Raw genomic sequence first — 19,944 nt, 5'->3', positions numbered from 1 at the left:
TGTATCCTGATTAGAGAGGAACGGAATTCTGTGCGCCATCCAGCCGTCCAGATTTAGCTTTGCCATCGTTCCTGCAAATCCTGCAACGCGAATGCTGGGAAGGTTCCTTTGCAAGAGAAGTAGCCGATTTTCCTCCCTTACCCAATCCGAGCTTCTGCTCCGTTCGTAGTGATTTCGTTGTTATTAATCTTCCCTCTTTTTTGTATCTGTGTTAAACGCTAAACACCATTTACCTTTCCTCATTACAGTTGCTTCTCTGTGTAATGTGGACAGTTCTTTCAGTATGACGAAGAATTGAATTCAGGCACTTTGCCGGATGCCTTGGGTGTTTTCTCATATGTGGGTGCTGTTACATTAGGTGTACTACAGAGCGTGCACCACATTCGAGACTAGAACAAGTCACTACCGGAATAATCGGTGCACTCGATGAACAGGGAACTACAAATCACTAGTAGGAAGCAAAATACAGGGGTCAGAATAAATGTTACATATTGCTGAAAATTTAATACTGAACGCTGTGATCCAGCAGTACGTTATGATTTCAACTCATTTATTTGTTTGTAATGTAATTCTAGCGGAAACAGCTCACGTTTCTAATACGAAGGGGCAGTATGTGCAATTTGTGGCAACTGTGTCATCTGTAAACATTGCCGTACTTCTACTGTGTGTCATTACGAGACTTGTGTTGCTGCAGGATGCTTTGGACAACAGTTAACATACGATCAGAGGCTCCGTATAGTCACACTAATGGAGCAGGGGACGAGACAGGTGGACATTACAAGACTGGCGCTGCGGGTCAAAGTAATGTCTCTAATTCTGGAATGTGTTTCTAGTGACAGGATCAGTTGGGGATTGTCACAGAAGTGGACACGGAAGAAAAATAACAGGTGTGTGGGATCAATATCTGCGTATAACAGCAAGCAGAAACCCTCAACAAAGTGCAGTACGTGTGCGTGGCAGTTTCAAACAGCTGCAGGAGTGCAGGTTCAGCACGAACGATATCAAATGGCTCCATCAGTACGGATTACGTGCCAGATGACCTGTCAAGGCTCATCCCCTAAATTGGGTTCGGATAGGGGCTAATGTTGCATGAGTACGAAACCATTCTTTGTGGACTAGACAGCAGTGGGACACAGTGTTTTTTTTGTGTGTGTGATACATGTATCAGTCTCCACGGTGAAAATACTGACATTTTTATGTGGAGGCAACGAGGACAACTGTTACAACCTAACCTTCATGTAGACCGTCACCCTAATCAATGCTGTTCAGTCATGTTATGGGATGGAGACGTGTATGGCTTGTGTCAGTACATGGGAGGATGACTGGGGGTGAAGTATCGCGACGACATCTTTGCATTAATCGTGACTCCACTTGAGTAGCCCACATACAAAAGTCGCTAACTGCATGAACTGAGATAATCGCGAAAAACTCATCTCATTCAAACTATTAAAGACTTCATTTCTTTTCGAAAGATAAGTAAAAAAATAATTACATTGTATTAATGTCTGAAATCTGCGATTATGTTTTATACAATAAAATCTTGAGTGAAGTATTGGCTTAGCGGTTTTTACACCCTTTTTACGCAGTTACAGGGTTTTGCAAAACGTATGGATCCAATTACGAAGCAAACATTCGGTTGCAAAACCCGCCATTCGGTGATATGTTAGGAATAACAAAAGGATGGAATTTAATTATTGCGAATATAAACAGAATACGTTTTATATTAAAGACAGGTCAAAAAAATATACAAAATTGGCATATAAAAATACGAAGTCGACATTATTCTTCCAGGAAAAGCTGACTTATTTAACGTCAAAAAGAAGACAAAAATAAATGTTCAACGTTAGGTTTAAAAAAAAAAATACTCCATCGTGCTTTTCACATCACAAGATGTTGTAGAAAATTAAATAAGCTCCAAATTGCATCTTAGTAAAATATTGACAAAATTTTAGAAAATAATAAATATGGCGGAAAGTTACATCTCATTTAAAACAACAGCAAAAACTTTTAGTATATGAAATTGGCGGGAAATAGCTTTTAAGTGGCATCGACCTCAACGCTGTCCATCAACTCAAAATCTCTTGCGGCTGCTTCCTCGTTCTGAGGATTGGCAGCGGCAGGAGTGACTTTGAGAGTGCCTTCCTACCTGTCTAAGCCCTCGGTGTAGAATTTCAGTTTGTCATTGGCCTTCCAGTCTTCATCGAAGTGGAGCTTCAAAAGCCTTTTGACGGCACCGAGTTTGTTACTGAAAGTTCTACACCAGCTGTGATTGGTGTTGGGCCATTTCCTTTGCTGAAATTTTTTTCCCCTCTACAGGATGCTTTTCCCATTTAAAGCTTCAAAATTGTAGAAAGGCTCTCCGCAAACTAGACAAATCTTCCTGGTTTTGCTTTTTGTGAACATGACTTTTTTGGCTTTTTGAATCTGGAAATGCCAGTTACCAGCAACTTTCACTAAGACTTCCGCAAATGTCATAACAATTAGTGTCAACACAGTCTTCTTTGCATGACATTGCTTTAATAATACTTTTCATGTTCTTACCTTTCTGTTTTGGAAACATTTCTTTTCCACTGATCGGGACGCCTCTTCCTTTTCGGCGAGGGACCGTCGTCCTCGGCCTCCTGGTCATTTGGAACTACTACGATGGGTCCGACTTCTTGAAGAATTCCTACTATTTCAGTTATTCCGCTGGTCAGCTGAAGTGTGCTTACTGGCTTATATTTCGACATGCATCTGCAGAGAGAGCTTCATTGTTGCGTACGTATTCGCTACACCGCAGCCAACTTAGCACTGAATAAGAAAAATATCGCTTCTAATCATAACAGGGTGAAATGTAGCTTTGAATGTCTAGATTGGTAAGTTTGATGTCAGTTGGCGTTCTTCGCATCCAGACATGGCACGTCGACCACCATGCCTATTGGACTTGCCGGGTCTTGCCGGCCGCGGTGGTCTAGCGGCTCTGGCGCTGCAGTCCGGAACCGCGGGACTGCTACGGTCGCAGGTTCGAATCCTGCCTCGGGCATGGGTGTGTGTGATGTCCTTAGGTTAGTTAGGTTTAAGTAGTTCTAAGTTCTAGGGGACTTATGACCTAAGATGTTGAGTCCCGTAGTGCTCAGAGCCATTTGAACCATTTTTTGCCGGGTCTTGCGAAAGTTGCACATTTAGCAGGCTTTGTACCCGAAGACAAAGTGCAGTTACCGGCCTGTGCAACCGAACACTATTTTCTACAGCCATTTTCAACGATTTCTAGCGGGATTTTCTCCCTGTTCACCCTGAAACGTATACCGTCGAGTAGGCGCTGAAAAAATCCATATGGTAATGTGCTCAATTCAAAATAGACAAAAAATGCATTTAGCGGCTTTTGACTTTGGGCTGCTCATTTAGTGAATATATTAGAGTTGGATTCGTGCTGATGAACGATATTACACACTTCATCGTCACAATCTTCTGAACATCTTCCTAGTGGAGCATAGAATCAGTGACATGGAATGGCCTCCATAATCTCCTGATCACAGCTGCGCTGAGAATGCATGGACCATGATAAAACGAGCGGTTTGCAATCGTCCTGTCCCACCAGAGATCTTACAGAGCATCGTAGAGGCCACTGTGGAGGAATAGGATAATATCCCACAGGCTTATCTGGGCAATTTGGTAAGGAGTATTCTTCACCACCTTCAGAAGTCAAAGAGGAGGACCATTTGATTCTTAAGCAATGTGTTACGCAAGATGAGAGTGAGAAGAAACTGTAGTGTTTGCAGTGTTCGTACAGTATTTTTGTTTATGTTTGCCAAGTGGAAATGTGTTTTATCTTTATTTTTGTGTTCTTATAACTGTACTTGACACAACAAAATCAGTTTTGTTTCCTATTATGCCCAGTATTGACACAGGCAACATTTATTTTGACCACTATATTTTTGGGGGAGGGGGAGACTGATTTACGATGTGGGTAATTCCGTGACAGCTATACTAGCGATCAGGTTCGGCGTTGTTTAACTTCCAAAGTAATCGCAAACCGCATACGGAATTGGTAAACATGCACAGCCTAACAAGAAACATCCAGAAGAGATGTAGGAAACGAAATTATACTCTACAGCTTGAGAGGGTATGGGATGTTATTCCAGTGATTACAATGTTTCTTGGTAGTAGGAGCCCACTAATCATATGACGTTGCACCATCGCTCCCTTGTATGGATGCATGCACAGATTCGGTTGGGAAGTGTGTCAAGCCGTTGTATCTTCTCCTGAGGCAGCCTGCCCCACAACTATTATAAATGGTCTTCGATATTCTGAATACTGGCTCTGGTGCGGAGTTAGCCTCTGAGCTGGTCCCACACAAGTTCTGTCGGGGACGGATCTGGAGGTCGTGTTGGCCACGGAAGTACCTCAACATCACGCAGGCAGTTCATAGGCACATGTGGTATGTGTGAACGAGCACTGTCCTATTGAAAAATGGCACCACAATACTGTTGCATGAGAGGTAACACACTAGGACACAGTATGTCCGTGACGAATCGTTGTCCTGTCAGAGTTCCCTCAATCACTACCAACCGTGACCTCAACGCGTAATCGGTGGCCCCCCACACCATGACGTCAGGAAAGACACTGCTGTGCCCGTCCAAAACACTGGAAGAATGGAAGCTCTCCCTATGTTGCCGACAAACGCAGACGATGGACATCCGGGTAGCGCAGAACTACGATTTATCACTGAACACAATGCGATGCCATTAATCAGCAGGTCATGCTAGTCTCCGACCAATGGTGCAAGATGACACAAAACGTTGCAGGGAGTCCATTAGTTGTTCTCGGATGGCAGGCAAAGATGTGAAGGGGTTACGATGTGCTTGGCGATCCTCCCTTGTAGTGGTCGACCGGAAGCTTGGCGACAAGTATGCCTAGTCTCACATTACCACGTGGTCCGACACCAGGCCACTGTTACATCCGAATGCCCCATAAATCTGGTTATTGCGCAGTTCGACCACCCGGACGAATGGAGACCCACAGTGAGGCCCGTTTCAAATCCTATCAGGCGGTGATAATGCTGTCTGTCGAGAACGCGGCTTCCATGTGTCCTTGACACTTATCACACGGTATCTAATGTTATTCTCGCCCCCTTATATACCCTACAGGCCTAGTGAAAACACTAAACATGAACGACACTAATGCACTGTGGTGGCCTTTTTACATGTCACGAGAATTGCAGTTCTAATCTACGCACCCTTTGATGGTGTGTATGTCCTCGAACTTTTATTGAAGTCCGACCATGTCTTCTGTATGCTTCACTTTTTTGTCAGGCAGTGTCTATCGGTAGGTGAACTAAAATTTTCTGTTACTTACAATCATGATAAAAAGCAGTGAGCAGCTCGAAATTTCTAGTGACTATCGATCGAGGGAACCTCATAATAAAAAATGTTCGATGAAAATTTCAAGAGAAGAGTGATATCGTTCTTTAGTGAAAGGAATATAACATATCGTTTTGCAGAATATGCTATATTATATTTTTCCCTCAAGAAAAACGACTCACAGAGGACACACACAGCAATCATTATGTGACACTGACCGCAGAAAGATACGAATGTGTGCTGGAAAGTAATGCCTGTGAATTTTGTGTGTGAAAACACTTAAAGCTTTTTAAGTAAAATAAACGTCACTAACATTCTACATATATATTATTCGTCCCCCCCCCCCGCCATGAACCATTGGACCTTGCCGTTGGTGGGGAGGCTTGCGTGCCTCAGCGATACAGATAACCGTACCGTAGGTGCAACCACAACGGAGGGGTATCTGTTGAGAGGCCAGACCAACGTGTGGTTCCTGAAAACGGGCAGCAGCCTTTTCAGTAGTTGCTGGGGCAACAGACTCGATGATTGACTGATCTGGCCTTGTAACACTCACCAAAACGGCCTTGATGTGCTGGTACTGCGAACGGCTGAAATCAAGGGAAAACTACAGCCGTAATTTTTCCCGCGGGCATGCAGGTTTACTGTATGGTTACATGATGATGGCGTCCTCTTGGGTAAAATATTCCGGAGGTAAAATAGCCGCATTCGGATCTCCGGGCGGAGACTACTCAGGAGGACGTCGTTATGAGGAGAAAAGCAGATTCAGAAGGACTTAGGTTGCAGTAGGTACTGGGAGATGATGAAGCTTGCACAGGATAGAGTAGCATGGAGAGCTGCATCAAACCAGTGTCTGGACTGAATACCACCACCACAACGATAACAAAATTATTCGTGTCTACGTATTTATTTCTCTACGTAGTTACCCTGACGACCAACACATTTCTCCCAACGAGAGATCAGTTTGTTGATACGGTCACTGTAGAATCTTTGACTTTGTTGACAGAGCTACCACCTCACCTTTGCTTGCACCGCTTCATCAATGTCAAAATGAAGTCGAAGGTTTTCTTTAAGTTTTGAAAACAGATGAACATTGGATGGGGCCTAGTCGGGACTGTAGGAGGATGATAGATGACAGTGAATCCAAGGCGTCGGATTATTGCAGCGCTCGTGTGTGGTCTGGCATTATCATGCTGCAGGAGGGGTGCTCTATGTGTGGGCTAACTCCTCGAATTCTAAAGTCGATTACAGCACCTTGTTTCTCACGCACCGACATGTTTACGTTACGCACCGCCGTGTTACACGCTACACTTACCTAGCGGCAGAGGGCTACAAGTATGTAGACATGAAGAATAAAGATTTAGAATGTTAATAACGTTTTCGTACACTGATGTAAGATGAAATATCGCAACAAATGTACACACCCACAGAACGTTCCGGGTGGTTGTAATTAAACTGCAGCTACTCACACGGAGGTCCGGGGCGGACTGTAATTATGCGAAACTGGATAGATATTCTGATGTGTCAATGCGGAATAGATTTACGTTGAAAAGAAAATTCCACTTTCGGTCACCAGGTGCAAATCTGGCTCTGTGAAGTAATATAAATGTTTTCGTATGTCATGGATTAAGACCAGAACGTGAGCAGGAGAGATCAAACGGGCGAGAAAGGCATGATTTTGCTTTTACTGTAAATGTCCACTTATACAGTTTGTTCAGTTTGAGCACTGGCGTCGTCGAGAAGATACCTGTATCCGTAAAATGGTTCAAATGGCTCTGAGCACTATGGGACTTAACATCTATGGTCATCAGTCCCCTAGAACTTAGAACTACTTAAACCTAACTAACCTAAGGACATCACACACATCCATGCCCGAGGCAGGATTCGAACCTGCGACCGTAGCAGTCGCGTGGCTCCGGACTGAACGCCTAGAACCGCTAGACCACTGCGGCCGGCTATCCGTAAAACGACGCGGTCAGCAGTTGCTCGCAGCAGCTCCGGTGGGATCTGAACAACGTGTTCCTGTATACTGGCCTTCAGATCAGATAGAGACCGAACGTGTTCTTTTAAATATGCCAGAGCCAAAAGTCACATGGATACATATCAGGTGATCTTGCAGGCTTGGTTTCCACACAGTTGCACTCTCCAAAAAGCACACCTGCTATACAAGGAGGTCTCGATAACTCGCAGATCTCAACACACCTGACAGTCCCTCTGGGTGTATTCTCTTCAAAGAAGAACAGACTGAGAATAAAGGTGCTTATGAATCCACACCACACAGTCATGCGACGAAAGCAATGGCCAGTCGTGCACAACACGCGGTTTAACAGTTCCCCAAATTCGGCAGTTCTGTGTATTCACTGCGCTGTGTATTCCACAGAATAATTTCCGGCCACATGTCATGAACTTCGATCCGTGCCAGAAACCGAATAGCAAATTCAGAAAGTTACTGCCGATAATGAGGAGGCCCTATGTAAAATCGCTATGCGGGTCTAAGGCTTACATCCAGTCACTCGTTGATCAGTCTGGTTTGGCAGTAGAATATGGCAAAAGGAAGGTCGAAGTTGTAAATTCCACGTTTAAGAAATTGTTCACCCAGAAGAATTGTACAAACTTACCGTCGTTTGACCATCGCACATATGGATGACATAGGAATAAGCATCCCTACCGTACAGAAATAACTGAAAGAATTGAAAGCAAATACGTCGCCAGGTCCGGGTGGAATCCCAATTCGGTTTTATAAAGAGTACTCTACGTCATTGGCCCCTTACTTTACTTGCACTTACCACGAATCTCTCCACCAGCGCAAAGCGCCAAGCGACTGGAAAAAAGCGCAGGTGACTCCTGGATATAAGAAGGGTAAGAGAACCGAACCGCAAAATTACAAGGCAATATCCTCAACATGGATTTGCTGCAGAATCCTAGAGCATATTCCGAGTTCGAATAAAACAGTCCTAGAGACTGGAAAGCTCATATCAGCGAATCAGCACGGCATTAGAAAGTGTCGCTCGTGCGAAACCCAACTTGCTCTGTTCCCACGTGATACACTGCGAACTATGGATGAAGGGCAACATTCAGATTCCATATTTCTAGAGTCCCGAAAACCATTAGACATGGTACCCCACTGCAGACCGTTAACGATGGTACGATCATACGGAATAGGTTCCCAGATATTGACTGGCTCCAAGACTTCTTAAGTAGTAGAACCAAGTATGTTGTTCTCGACGACGAGTGTTCGTCAGAGACAGGGATAACATCAGGGGCACCTCAGGGAAGTGTGGCAGGATTGTTGCTATTTTCTATACATATAATTGATGTGGCGGACAAGGTGCGCAGCAATCTGCTGTTGTTCGCTGATGATGCTGTGGTGTACAGGAAGATGTCGGAAGATCAGTGACTGTAGGATGATACAAGATGCCCTAGACAAAATATGTAGTTGGTATGATGAATGGGAGCTGGCTCTAAATGTACAAAAATCTAAGTTAACGCGGATGAGTAGAAAAAACAAACCCGTAATGTTGGGATACAGTATTAGTAGTGTCCTGCGGGACACAATCACGTCGTTTAAATATCTGGGCGTGACGTTTCGAAGCGACATGAAATGGAAAGAACATGTGAGGATTGTAGTAGGGAAGGCGAATGGTCGACTTCGGTTTATTGGGAGAATTTTAGGAAAGTGTTGTTCATCTGTAAAGGAGACCGCATATAGGACGCTAATGCGATCTATTCGTGAGTTCTGCTCAAGTGTGTGGGATCCACACCAGGTCGGATTGAAAGAAGATATGGAACAGTTCAGAGGCGAGCTGCTAGATATGTTACCGGCAGGTTCGATCAGCATGCAGGTGTTACGGATATGCTTCGGGAACTCAAGTGTGAATCCCTAGAGGGAGGAAGGCCTTCATTTCGGAGAACACTACTGAGAAAATTTAGAGAACCGGCATTTGAAGCTGACTGCAGGAAGATCCTACTGCCGGCAACATACATTTCGCGTAGAGACTCTAAGATAAAATACGAGAAGTTAGGGCTCATACGGAGGCACATAGACAGTCGTTTTTCTCTCACTCTGTCTGCGAGTGGAACAGGAAAGGACACCACTAGTAGTAGCACAGTGTGCCATCCGCCACTCACCGTGCTGTGGCTTGCGGAATGTGTATATAGACATAGATGTACTTATTTATTTTCGGCAACCGATTTCGACAGGCTGTGCTGTCATCTTCTGGTCTTCAAAAATTTTTATTACTAAATGTGTTCATTCTGGGTTGGAACCTCATGCCAAGTTGACATATTAGTGGATAAAAATAGCACATTATGCGAAGGTTTGTCAGAAATAAAACGTTCAGAGTTACAAAGCACCTTGTGCACATAGCCATGTTTATATATGTAGCGCTCACATGTGCGTCTTAAGTGTTAAAAGACACGCTGTATATTAAAATGTACAATTGTACATCTGTTTACGTTAGCTTGACATGTTCCATTCATTGATGAACCGCTTAAGACGGTGTATATGATCCCTCTGGACCAGCTTATCTGTAATGTTCTCACGCGGACGAAACGCTCCCGTGACGAAACGTGCCGCTCTTCCGTGGATCTTCTCTATCTCTTCTATCAGTCCTACCTGGTAAGGATCCCAGATTGATGAACAGTAGTCAATAATCGGTCGAACAAGCGCTTTATAAGCCACTTTTTAGTGTATGTATTACATTTCCTTAAGACTCTTCTTATGAATCTTAGTCTGTCATCTGCTTTTCATGCCATTTGCTTTATTTGGTCGTTCCACTTAAGGTGGCTCCGGATGAATACTCTTAGATATTTTATTATGGCTGCTGTTTCAAACAGTTTGTCATCAGTAGTGTAGGTGAAGTGGATTTTTTTCCCTATTTATTCCCTATATGTTACATTTATTTGCGTTTGAGATCAACTCTCAGTCCCTCCACAATTCATCAGTCCTCTATGGGCCCTTCTGCAAATCGTTGTGTGTGTGTGTGATATATGTGTGTGTGTGTGTGTGTGTGTGTGTGTGTGTGTGTGTGATCGAGAGAGACAGAGACAGATTCTACTCGTGTCACTGAGTCCACAGATGATACTTGTACTGAACGTTAGCGAATTATGAAACGCCGATGGCATGCCCGTCTGAAATTGCGATTCGGCGCAGTGTGTTTTGAGGGGCGCTTTGCGCATGTTCATCGCACATTGATCCTGTAAGTTGACCCGGCCAGTGGTCGCTTCTTACGTAATACCACACGCAAAATTTTTCTAAGTGATAGGACAGAAATAAGGGCTTAGTCAGCGTAAATAAATGAGTACGCTTTCGCAACAAGTCTGCGGAATCTCCCAAGTAAAATTTACCATTGTAAAACTCTTGCTCGTCGCTATTGATTTCCGCTGTTTTTCCCGTGAAAAGTAAATACCAGGATAGTAATCTACTGAGTATTTGCGGCTGTTAAGACTTGAGCCATTTTACCACATTCTACTGTTCGGTGATAATTACAGTGCCTAGACCGCCAACTCAAAAGTGTATGCACCGAGTGGTTGTATTTAATGGAGTTGTCAGTTCTCTCTCTCTCTCTCTCTCTCTCTCTCTCTCTCTCTCACACACACACACACACACACACACACACACACACACGCGCGCGCGCGCGCGCACGCTCATTCCCATTGTTGCTTTGCGTACGTAAATGAATTTTCAGTTCCACAATTGTAGTAAAGGTTTGGCAACTGCAAATAATAAGAATAAATTTGATTTATAAGGAACAGGGATTGCTGATCTGTCATTTGTTGCAGGCGAACTGTCCGTACCGGCCGCAGCCGCCCTCTACGCCGAACGCGCACGCTCCGGATGCTGCGGTAAGTGGATGCGATGCCCCTTGTTGGTAGGGACTGGTGCTTGGGACGGACGCCTGTGTCACATGGAAAGCATCACAGTTTGTTAGCGGCTACTACGTTCGACGCCCAAACCTCTACAACTGCAATAATAACTGCTAACATCTTTTCACAATTAATTTATCATTGTTCAGACAGTTGATATTGGTTCTCGAGGAGAAGAAGAAGAAAATGATGATGATGATGGAGATATCTCTTTGTAGGATATATGATCAAGGGAGCGGCAGTTGCACGCGAAAGCAATGCACTTTGTGGAGTGTAAACCTTTTTAAGGTGATTCTCCATGTAAACATATCTTTAGTATGGATGGAACGTAACTCTGAAAGAGAACATACAAATTATATCATCTACGACTCAAAGAAAGACAGAAAAGCGTAAAACCAGGTGTTCTTTGGTGTGTTATCTGCATCGCAACACGTACATGCACATTTTAACAACGGAGTTACTACTTTGTTAAACGAAGTGTTTCAAACGTCGACAACTTTGCAACAATCACAGTTTCGCTTCTACATTGAGGATGAATACATTGGACTGGGACTAGAAATTGATGAGCAAAGTACACTTGTGGAAAATAAACAAGAAAATGAATAGCTGCAAAGACACGACGTGGAAACATGTATGCTTGTGGCATTGACCGAGAACAGTGTACACCGTCCGTCGAAAACGTCCCGAGACTGATTTTATTCCTGGCCTATAAGCAATGTCAGTGCAGAAACAACGGTATCAGCTTGAACTGAAAACTGTAAACAACAGATGTGCATTTGACCAGTCAGTTGTGAGCCGGTAGTGTTAAGTAATGGACGTGTAGCCATAGTGTGTCAGCGTTGTTGTGTCGGAAATTGCAATGGGATAACGAACCGAAAATCCATAAATCAAGTCTTCAAGTCATTTTCCAGAATGTTTTGAGGAAAAGAAAAGTGTGCGAAGTTTGTCCCGTCCTCCTTGACGTCTGAACAAAAACGGAGACACGTGGACGCCTGCCGCGACTTGAGTGAAGTGAAACGTGAACGTGGAGAGTTCATTTCTGGAAAAAATCGTCACGGGTGTCGAAACTTTGTGTTATCAATACGAACGTACCACAAAACGATAAAGTGCAGATTGGATCTCTGAAGTTTCGCCAAGGCCGAAGGAAGTGCGAATGTGACACGTGAGTTGAACATCAACCCAAAGAGGATTTCTCTGACAGTTTCATATGGTTGGATGAACGTTCTGTGCGTTGTACCCAAGTGACGAAAGACTTTTAGAACACCAAAGCACCTACTTTAATGTTTCTTTATTTTTTATTAATCAAATCTCGAAACTTTTTGGACTGACGGAGTAGTGAATGAAGGACCCGCGTACTAAATATGGAAATTCGGAGTCCGCACAACAGTATGGGATTTACTGAAAATGTGGTCTGTTCTCGTGTGAGGATCTTACATTTCAGAAAACACTGTAGACGTGTCAAGTCATTCACAAGAACACATTTCGTGGAATTAACTGAAAACCAGTGAGGTCATATTGTGGACCTGAAGGAAAGTCTGTAGCGGACCCGAAGACCCGGCAAGATGTTGGACGCGAAATGTCAGCTAAGGGTCACTGTTGGAACCGACAGTCGAAGGAAGGAGGGCATCCTCGTAGCACTGGTTCCATAAGAGTCACCTGAGTTACAAGCATGGGTAGGCTCACCTCACAGTTCATCAACCTGCAGCTGGTTTAGCAAAAGACGTGGATAGAGGAATGAATGACGGAAAGTAGTGTTTAGTGACTAGAGCCATTATGCTTCTACGTCGGTGACGTTCGTTTGCGAACAGCAGAGCTGCGACTACCTGAGTGCTTCAGGCAATGAAGAAGCTCGATCATAGTTGTGTGGATAGACGCGGCGTATAATGACTATGTCTGTGGCGTGTGTTGAAGGAACATTGAACAGTGCAGTCGAATTTGTTGCCGTTCCTACAAAACTCTTCTCGCGCTCCCGTTGCACTCTCCAAGGTGTCCGGGTCCGCGTGTCAGTTATAGAACCAAACCTCAAATATTTCCAACTGAGCGTGGGCACAGTAACAGTGTGTGGTTAAATACACATTACTAACAACATCCCTTGACCAACTACGACGACAGTTGGAAGTCTATGGAACACTGTCTCCCTATAAATGACATCTGACGCCTCTGTGTCTATACATGAATCCAGGACTGCATTTTCACTAAAGGATTTAAGAACCAGTTCTTTTTTTTTTTTCCTCTTCAAGACATGTCCTGTTTCCAGTATACAATATGCCCATTGCTTTCGCAGCTTTCTTGAGTTGCCTGCGACCTGTGAAGTCCCTTTCTGTTCTCAACAGCATCAGTGATTTCGAGGATCTATGTAAGTACCCAAGAATTTTTCGTAATGGAGACATTCTAGAAAGTTGTTAATATTCTGACAATAGCCGAAAATAAACAAGGAATCCTTGATAGCCATGTCACATTTCCTTCCCATGTGATACATATATGAGAAATAAAATAATTATAAAAGACGCATTTTTATATTTGGATTCATTTTGTGATTACCCAGCTGAACTCCGAAGTCACGTTTCACTCCTATCTTAGCCAGGCGATAAAGGTGAAATTTACAGTCAACGAGGATCGTAATCATAATCATCATCATAGGCTATAATTTTTGCAATTAGTGTCATTGGCGTCGATTGATAGTTATGCATTACTGACGTAGCCTAGCTGTTGTGGACTGTATCTTTTCTAATAACCGAGGCCACGCTTGTCGATATCGCGTCGTCCCCGTTGTATTTCAAATTTAAGTGGTCCATTATCCAGGGTATCCGAAACCTTTGGTGTCAAAATTACACAGAGTCTAGAGAATCATAAACCGAAGATGTAAAGATAAAGAACCATTTACTGGAAATTAATGTTTCTAGCTGTACGAGATTTTGAATGAGCACTGCGTATGAGCCACTTTTTTGTAAACTGCCTATATTTCATCACAAGCAACTGCTGCATGTTCATCACTGTTTGCAGTTCGTGATTTGTCGAAGATCGAGTATGACTCATTATATATACTTGCAGTCGAGTATTCACGGTACGTTGCGGCAGGATGTAGTCTCCGGAAAGCCGAATGAATATACACAGCGAGGTTTCGCCAGAAGTGTCACCTTTATTGGATTGAAATTTTTGAAAAATTGGGGTCGTGCAAGCTAAGGTTCTCGACAAAGAATTATTCCCAGAACAGAATTTGTGAATATAGTGTTGGATTCAGTGGTTTAAGATTCACCAATAGGCACTAGTCAACTTATCACTGAACTGTACACTTCGAAGACTATCGTGTGAGAGTACTGGTGGAGCAGCAGTTACAATGTGTAAAAGAAACAGTTTTTGTTGTAATGCATGCACCGAAGCTTGCGGTCAGCTCTGTGAGGATGAAAGGTGTTCGTATCAATAAAGAAAACGAAATATTTATTTCCGACCATTAGTTCGTTATCCAAAGGTAGAGTTTAGGATTGTATTACATCTGCATAAATATGACCTTAAAAAGGTATGGGACTCGTTATGCGAGGGTTGGAACTTTAATAGAGGCAACTATTTATTTACAGCTCGTACAAAATAGATACGTGTTTCAAAGCTTTACTGACCTTCAAAGTAGTCACCAGCATTGTGCATAACCCGTAGCCACCGATGTGGAAGTGGCAGGATACTCTTAGCATTGCCAGTTGTGTTGACAGTTCGAGCGGCGCGGTCTATTGCCCGACGAATTTGTAGCAGGTCTGAAGCGAATGCCGTGAAGTGTTTCCTTTACTTTAGAAGTCGAGTTGAACTTCCAAGGGCTTAAGTCAGGGGAGTGCAGTAGGTGGTATAGCACTTAGCAGCCCCATCAGTCAAACAAATCGGTAACAGCTTGCACTGTACTAAGTGCTTGAGCATTGTCCTGCAAAATGATGGTCATGTCCTGCAGAACGTGCCATCACTTCTGTCTCTATGCTGTTAATTTTTGGAACACAACCTACGACCAGCTTACAGACAGAAGTGATGGCACTTTCTGCATTACCTGACCATCATTTTGCAGGACAATGTTCAAGCACTTAGTACAGTGCAAGCTGTTACTGATTTGTTTGACTGATGGGGCTGCTAAGTGCTATATACCACCTACTGCACTCCCCTGACTTCAGCCCTCGTGAGTTCAACTCGATATCTAAAGTAAAGGAAACACTTCATGGCATTCGCTTCAGAAGTGCTACAAATTCGTCAGGCGATAGACCGCACCGCTCGAACCGTCAACACAACTGGCGCTGCTGAGAGTATCCTACAACTTCCACATCGCTGGCAACGGGTTATACACAATGCTGGTAACTACTTTGAAGGTCAGTAAAACTTTGAAACACGTATCTATTTTGTACGAGCTGTAAATAAATAGTTGCCACTATTAAAGTTCCAACGTAGATTAAGCTACTCCATGATGATCTATTACGCAGTTTTGCTAAAAAGCTGTTTGTTTCTTTTCTGCGTGCCAAAATGTAAGATGCTATTTTAATTTTTATTGAGCCCTCCATTGCTCCAGAAACCGGTCTTCAACTGGAAAGGCTGAATACTTTTTTGCACGTGAGATCATCACACCGTGTTTGATCCACCATAACTGACATTTAATGGTCATAGCTTTGAGACTAATGTGACACGGTTTAAATAACATTTATGTCGGTAGCTGATGTTACGATTGTGGAGTAATAATCTGGAGACGACGATGAACTTCAGACATGTTTTTTTTTTTATTTATTGAAAAACTACATCGAAGATATTCAGACGTTCGACAGACTCGAGGACCTTATTTCCGATCATAATGAAGGAATCTCGTTGTTGGAGTCTTCCTCTCATTTGATCTCTTTCATAAATACATCATAAAACGCGGCCAGTCGAAACTAGAGTTCTTAAAACCAACACGCAGGATTCATTTGTCCGGTCTAAAACCCTGATTTAATTTTTCTGTAATGATACTAAATCTGTGTTACCGTACGGAGATGAGAACACTTTCCCGTAGAATTCTATTTCTGTTTGTTAACCTCTGCGCCAACTCGAGGGAATCTCACTGCTTATAACCAAGCACTATTCCAACTCAGTTGCAGCAACTGCAGGCCGTATTTTCTCGCTCGCAGAAGAGAAATGTGGTGGAGTCTCGGCGCAAGCTACTCGTGTTTCTGTGCCTTTGCAAACAGGCATAACTCACAAAATATACTCAAACAGTATCTGGTTATAATTTAATTTCGGCAGCACACTTGATGTCTGGTATGTGGCCACAACTTTGGAGAGGAAATTATTCTGCTCGTTTGCCTTAGCGAATTCCACGTGCAACTTTCCCAGTACCAGACTTGCGGATTGTGAAAATAATCCTTCGTATGGCTGCTATTCGTAGCGGAATGGATTTTTTGTAGTCATAGTTTTGTTGTCAGTGGTAATTACGAAGGGCAATATTAACAGATAGTTTTCTCTGAAATGGTCCACACATGCTTGACAACATTCATATCGGTATGGGACCAAACTGAGAAATGAAGTTCATGGGTTTGTTCGTCAAATGATGTTTGAACTCTAAAGACTGTGGATCGCTGCATCGCATCGTTGTTGTCGCAGAAGGCGATGCGTTAGTTACCGAACAGTATTTGCAGTTCCATATCCACTTCGTCGCCAGGTACATCATCACTATCCGCGACAATATTATTTCCTTGCGTAATACGGTTAATATAGACGAAATATCCTCAAATTGCGGCTCACACGATCACCGATTAGCTTCCACAGTAAACTATGTGAAGTAGGCAGTCTGATGTATTAACTTATTTGAGCATCAACCGTACTTGAAAACTGTCCATTGACTCATATGAGGGGAACGCTGACTAATCAGACCACATAACATCCTTCCATTCATTACTGATCCATCTTGTTTACTGTTGTCATAATAACGCTTCTTGGTAGCTCAGGTATGTAGATAGCCAAGCAGCTGTTGGCGTCCTATTTACGGAGCTCATGAAAGCCTGCAGAAACATGATCAACAATAATTTATTCCACTGTTAGTCTTCGCCAGTAATGTGTCACGGCTATTATATGCCGCCACAAGGGTACTCACTGTTGCCCTGTACGCATTTAATACGTTAGCACCCTTCGATACATTTAAACAAAGTAACTACGATCCTATAATTATTGAAATTCCTTATGTATGTTTCATGTTGCTTCACCTGCGTCTAACTAATTGAACAGTTGAAGATGTGGTACACAGACTGAATGAAGTGACATGACTGGCAGACTTCCTGCACTACCAAAACGAACGCCAATTGCAGTGCACGAATGTCAGTGTTGTCGCCTTACAAACATGCAGTTTATCGGAATATACACTGTAGCGCCAAAGAAACTGGTTCAGGCATACGTACTCAAATGCAGAGAGATGTAAACAGGCAGAATACGGCGCTACGGGTACAACGCCTATATAACACAACTGTCTGGCGCAGTTGTTAGATCGGTTACTACTGCTACAATGGCAGGTTATCATGATTTAAGTGAGTTATGAATGTGGTGTTATAGTCGGCACACGAGCGATGGTACACAGCACCTGCGATGTAGCGACGAAGAGAGGATTTTCCCTTACGACCATTTCACGAGTGTACCGTGAATATCAGGAATCCGGTAAAACATCAAATCTCCGAGATCGCTGCCGCCGGAAAAAGATTCTGCAAGAACGGGATCAACGATGACTGAAGAGAATCGTTCAGAGTGACAGAAGTGCAACCCTTCCGCAAATTGCTGCAGATTTCAATGCTGGGCCATTCTACGAAACACCATCGATTTGGGCTTTCGGAGCCGAAGGCCAACGTTTGTACCCTTGACGACTGGACGACACAAAGCTTTACGCCTCGCCTGTGCCCGTCAACACCGACATTGGACTTTGGACGACTGGAAACATGTTGCCTGGTCGTACGAGTCTTGTTTCAACGGGCATATGGACGAGCACGGGTATGGAGACAACCTCATGAATCCATGGTTCCTACATGTCAGCTGGTGCAGGCTCAGTAATGGTGTGGGGCGTGTGCAGTTGGAGTGATATGGGACACTTGATACGTCTAGATACGACTCTGACAGGTGACACGTACGTAAACATTCTGTCTGATCACCTGCATCCATTCATGTCCATTGTGCATTCCGACGGACTTGGGCGATTCCAGCAGGACAATGTGACACCCCCACACGTCCGGAATCGCTACAGAACTTCTGGGTTTAAAGACTTCCGCTGGCTACCAAACTCCCCAAACATGAACAATATTGAGCATATCTGCGATGCCTTGCAACGTACTGTTCAGAAGAGATTTCCACCCCTTCGTGCTCTTACGGATTTATGGACAGCCTTGCAGGATTCACGGTGTCAATTCCCTCCAGCACTACTTCAGACATTAGTCGAGTCCATGTCACGTGTGTTGCGGCACTTCTGCGTGCTCGCAGGGGCTCTACACAATATTAGGCAGGTGTACCAGTTTATTTGTCTTTCCTTTGTATGTACACTATGTGGTCAAAAGTATCTGGACAACTGGCTCAAAATGACTTAAAAGTTCGGGGCGCCCTCCATCGGTAATGCTAGAGTTTAATATGGTGTTGGCCCACCCTTAACCTTGATGACAGCTTCCACTCTCGCAAGCATCAGTTCAATCAGGTGCTGGAAGGTTTCTTGGGGAATGGCAGCCCATTCTTCACAGAGTGCTGCACTGAGGAAAGGTATCGATGTCGGTCGGTGAGGCCTGGCACGAAGTCTGCGTTCCAAAACACCCCAAAGGTGTTCTGTAGGATTCAGGTCATAACTTTGTGCAAGCGAGTCCACTACGGGATGTTATTGTCGTGTAACCACTCCTCCAAAAGCCATGCATTATGAACGGGTGCTCGACCGTGTTGAAAGATGCAGTCGCCATCTCCGAATTGCTTTTCAAAAGTGGGAAGCAAGAAGGTGCTTAAAACATCAATGTAGGCATGTGCTGTGATCGTGCCACGCAAACCAACAAGTGGTGCAAGCCCCCTCCGTGAAGAAAACGACCACACCATAACACCACCGCCTCCGAATTTTACTGTTGGCACTACATACGCTAACAGATGACATTCACCGGGCATTCACTATACCCAAATCCAGGCATCGGATCGCCACATTGTGTACCGTGATTCGTCACTCCACACAACGTTTTTCCAATGTTCAAATGGCTCTAAGCACCATGGGACTTAACATCTGAGGTCATCAGTCCCCTAGACTTAGAACTACCTATACCTAACCAAGGACATCACACACATCCATGCCCGAGGCAGTATTCGAACCTGCGACCGTAGCAGGAGCGCGGGTTCATACTGAAGCGCCTAGAACCGCTCAGTCACAGCGACCGGCTCCAATGTTCAATCGTCCAATGTTTACGCTTATTACACCAAGCGAGGCGTCGTTTGGCATTTACCCGCGTGATGTGTGGCTTATGAGCAGCCGCTCGATTAGGAAATCCAAGTTTTCTCACCTCTCGCCTAACTGTCATAGTACTTGCTGTGGATCCTGATGCAGTTTGGAATTCCTGTGTGATGGTCTGGACAGATGTCTACCTATTACACATTACGACCCTCTTCAACTGTCGGCGGTCTCTGTCAGTCAACAGACAAGGTCGGCCTGTACGCTTTTGTGATGTACGTGACCCTTCACGTTTCCACTTCACTATCACATCGGAAACAGTGGACCTAGGGATGTTTAGGACTGAGGAAATCTCATATA

At 44.0% G+C, this 19,944-nt stretch overlaps 1 protein-coding gene across 1 annotated transcript in view; it reads left to right on the top strand.

Annotated features, from left to right (window-relative positions):
• The window catches only part of LOC124556242 (trithorax group protein osa-like), a 344,210-nt gene that overhangs the window by 62,578 nt on the left and 261,688 nt on the right, over positions 1-19,944 (top strand). The window contains exon 5 of the mRNA XM_047130230.1: positions 11,118-11,180. Coding sequence (XP_046986186.1) covers positions 11,118-11,180 — 63 coding nt within the window. The remainder of the gene's footprint in view (positions 1-11,117; positions 11,181-19,944) is intronic.

Source organism: Schistocerca americana, chromosome X (assembly GCF_021461395.2).
Source record: "Schistocerca americana isolate TAMUIC-IGC-003095 chromosome X, iqSchAmer2.1, whole genome shotgun sequence".
Classification (NCBI taxonomy): domain Eukaryota; kingdom Metazoa; phylum Arthropoda; class Insecta; order Orthoptera; family Acrididae; genus Schistocerca; species Schistocerca americana.
The sequence above is the reverse complement of the archived record's forward strand: the minus strand, read 5'-3'. Positions and strand labels throughout refer to the sequence as shown.